Source organism: Myotis davidii, unplaced genomic scaffold (genome assembly GCF_000327345.1).
Source record: "Myotis davidii unplaced genomic scaffold, ASM32734v1 scaffold148, whole genome shotgun sequence".
Lineage (NCBI taxonomy): Eukaryota > Metazoa > Chordata > Mammalia > Chiroptera > Vespertilionidae > Myotis > Myotis davidii.
This window is the reverse complement of record NW_006299479.1, coordinates 4,425,662-4,429,216: the sequence shown is the minus strand read 5'-3', so window position 1 is coordinate 4,429,216 and position 3,555 is coordinate 4,425,662. Positions and strand designations below refer to the sequence as shown.

General features: G+C 49.2%; 2 protein-coding genes across 2 annotated transcripts in view; both read left to right on the top strand.

The window, feature by feature from the left end:
• The window catches only part of PANX3 (pannexin 3), an 8,555-nt gene extending 7,966 nt beyond the window's left edge, over positions 1-589 (top strand). The window contains exon 4 of the mRNA XM_006775109.2: positions 1-589. This exon is cut by the window's left edge and continues 407 nt beyond it. Coding sequence (XP_006775172.1) covers positions 1-230 — 230 coding nt within the window. The 3' untranslated portion in view covers positions 231-589.
• Positions 590-2,357: 1,768 nt separating this feature from the next.
• TBRG1 (transforming growth factor beta regulator 1) overlaps positions 2,358-3,555 on the top strand; it is a 10,839-nt gene continuing 9,641 nt past the window's right edge. The window contains exons 1-2 of the mRNA XM_006775108.2: positions 2,358-2,363; positions 2,562-2,693. Coding sequence (XP_006775171.1) covers positions 2,358-2,363; positions 2,562-2,693 — 138 coding nt within the window. The remainder of the gene's footprint in view (positions 2,364-2,561; positions 2,694-3,555) is intronic.

Genomic DNA, 3,555 nt, shown 5'->3' with positions numbered 1-3,555 from the left:
AGATGCTGGGGTGCCCCATCAATGACCTCAACGTGATCCTTCTTTTCCTCCGAGCCAACATCTCTGAGCTCATCTCTTTTAGCTGGTTGAGTGTCTTATGTGTGTTGAAGGACACGACCACCCAGAAGCACAACATTGACACGGTGGTCGATTTCATGACTTTATTAGCTGGCTTAGAACCCTCAAAACCTAAACACCTCACTCGCCAGGTGAGTGATGAAAACCCATAGTGAAGAAACCACAGAAAAAGAAATTTTATGGGTAAAAGCCTTTCTCCTTCCTCACAAGCCTCACACACTATCATAAAAAAAAAATATATCTACTCTAGAATTGCTAAGCTCGGATTCCGCTGAATTATATATCCTGTAGCGTGTTACCCTAAAGGTGAGAAGATATAATCAACACATAGAAACAAATCTGAAAATTAGAGCTAAAGAGTCAGAGAACTAAAAAATTAGGTCTAGGGCATAATATAAGAGGGGAAAAGCTACAACTAAAATCAAAGCGTAGACATTCTATAAGGAAAGAAGGTTCTAGAGCAGTGATTCTCAACCTTCTGGCCCTTTAAATACAGTTCCTCATGTTGTGACCCAACCATAAAATTATTTTCGTTGCTACTTCATAACTGTCATGTTGCCACTGTTATGAATCGTCATGTAAATATCTGATATGCAGGATGATCTTAGGCGACCCCTGTGAAAGGGTCGTTGGACCGCCAAAAGGGTCGCGACCCACAGGTTGAGAACCTCTGTTCTAGAGACTATTATTGAAGGTAGGTTCTTCTCTCTATATGTACTCCATAGCCCTTCAGGGATATGTACTCGGCAGTGGGGTAAGCTGGTAGGAGAATAAAGATATGAAATGTAAAGAAGAAAACAAAACAAAAAGATATGAAATCCCTGGGAACACTTTGGTGTGGCCTGAAACCCTAGGAGTACGCCCAGCTTGCTTTGTGAGTCGTCAAACTTGGCCAGGCCCCCTGTGGCCTGCAAAGTGGGCAGGAGAAAATGACGGCAGGAACTTGCAACCTCCTCTTGGGGCTTTGGGGCAGTGTAGAACAAGGTCTGGGCCATGCACCCGCCAAGGCTGGAGCCATGAGGTGTGCAGATACACCTTCTCATCATTTAAATCAGGGACTCACTTAACCAAGGGCTGGAACTTTAGGCTGTGGACTCCTTCACAACTCTTAACGGGTACAGGTGTGCTTTTCATAGCCCAGGGAGACTCCACATCCACTTGGAGCCAACCGCTGGCCAGCAACCACTTAAGTAAAATGCTGGTGAGCCTCTTCTCTCTCTCCTCTGACTCATCACCCCATCTTACCTGATCACTCCCATCCCTGTGCCTGTATTTAATGGAACCTTACCTGACTCTAAAAGCCATACTCAGCCCACAAGACCAACGATCTCTCATTTGATATTTATTTTTAAAGGTGCACATTATTATACCCTTTTTCATATGGGTATGTCAAAAAATATGTTGTTCCTGACAAAATTGGATAAGTTTACCTAAAACAAGCGAAGGGGCTGACACATATGCATTCATTAATGGCTTCCTATTGTCATTGGTAAAAGCCTAACTCTTCAGATTGGTACACAAGACCCTTTGCGATCCAAACACTGCCTACCCCTTCAGTCCTCTCGCCCCTCTCCACGGACTGGTACGTCTTTCACTCTAATCAACTACTTGCATTTTCTATGCTTCTCACGATGCTAAGCCTTAGAATAGGCTGTCCCCAGTGCCCAAGATGCCCTCCTGTTCCTCTCTCTTCAGAGTCAGCCTGGGCACATTCAAGAAGCCTTCCTGCCCAACTGGGTGACTCAGTGGTTGGGCATCGACTTATGAACCAGGAGTTCTCTTTTCAATTCCCAGTCAGGCCGTAAGCCCGGATTGCGGGCTCCATTCCCAGTGTGGGGTGTGCGGGAGGCAGCTGCTCAGTGATTCTCTCTCATCATTGATGTTTCTGTCTCTCTCTCTCCCTCTCCCTTCCTCTCTGAAATCAATAAAAATACTTTAAAAAAAAAAAAAGAAAGAAACCTTCCCTACCACCTCCGCCTTCCCTAACTGGGTGCTGCCATATCATCCACTACCTGCCTGAGATAAAACTGCCCCTTTATCTGGCTCTCCCCCTTAAATAAGTTTCCTAAACACTCTGCCCTAATAAGAACTACATATTCTTCTGAATAAATAAGTGACCGATGAGTTGCTTGGCAACATTACAATGTTGGGAGCACACAGACCCAGCCTCTAAACAACCCTGTATGGAAAAAGTTTGTGCACGAAGATGCTCTCTGATGACCCAAAAGTCAAACAACGCGGAAATAAATATGTAACAGTCCTCTGCCATTACTGAAATAATGCGGGTACCAAGTGTAAAAGCTGGTGTTGACAGCCGTGGGCGGTGGGAGCCCGAGGTTCGCGCTGGGAGGGTTTCCGCCGGTTCCTGCCTCAGCCCAACCTCCACGGTCCGTTGCTACGCACGCTGTCGCGAGTGACTGAGGTTTACGTCAGCCGGCGCCGTGCTTTACGTTAGTCGGCGCCGTGACGTAACTTCCGGGCAGGGTTACTTCCGAGGCAACTGCGGAGACAGGAGACACCGCCTGCCTTTGAAAAAGCTCCCCAAGCGGAGCCAGAACGAGAAGTACCGGCTCAAGTACCTGCGGCTGCGCAAAGCCGCCAAAGCCACGGTGTTTGTGAGTCTCACGCCTCTCGGCCCGTCGCCCCGCCGCCCGCATCCGCGAAAGCTTTCCCCCAACCGTCCCCTTCCCGGGGGGGCGGCGGTCATCTCTAAGTGTTAGCCTTGGCAGTGCACGTCGCTTCTCGGTAGCCCCGTGTCCTGGGACAGGTCACGTCCTTCTGTAATCCTGGTTCTTGTCTGTGGGATTGAATAACTACCCTGCGAGTTGCGAAGATTAAATGAGGCAAGGAAAGGCTTTGGTGTCTCGCTGTCCCCGTAAGTTCTAGCCAGTATCCTTATAACCGCAACACCCTTGGGAATGCGACTGGTTTGCAAGAGAACCCTGAGGACGAGGCACCGTCTTTAACATAACATCAAGGCCCAGAGAGGTGATGGGCGGAAGGGCGATTCTCGCTTCTTCCTTACGCCCCGCCCCCCCGCCCGAGCCTATTTCCTCTTCACCGCGGACCCCTTCCCGGGACAGTACATGCACGAAGCTTTCAGCAACGTAACCCCTTCCGCCCTCCTTTGAGCCTCCCGTGTTCCTGACCCGTTTTTGCCGTAGAGGCGCTGGGGGCACTGAGTGCAGCAAGGAGCTGTTTGCCAATGTCTGGCTCCGCCCGGGCTTGCTCGGTGTCGGGCAATAGGAGTGGAGTCCTCAAAGGTCCTCCCAGGTCGGGATCACCCACCACCTGACCTCTTCTTTCTACCCAAAACTTGGAAAATCCTTCAAGCTGTTTTTGGAAGCGTAAGGACAGGTTTGGAAACGAGCACATTCATGCCCCCAAACATTTACTTAGCACTTGCTGTGTGCACTGGAGAGAAGTAAGAAAAGAAAGATTAAGAGGATCGGATACCTTATTCCGCCCGCCCCCCGC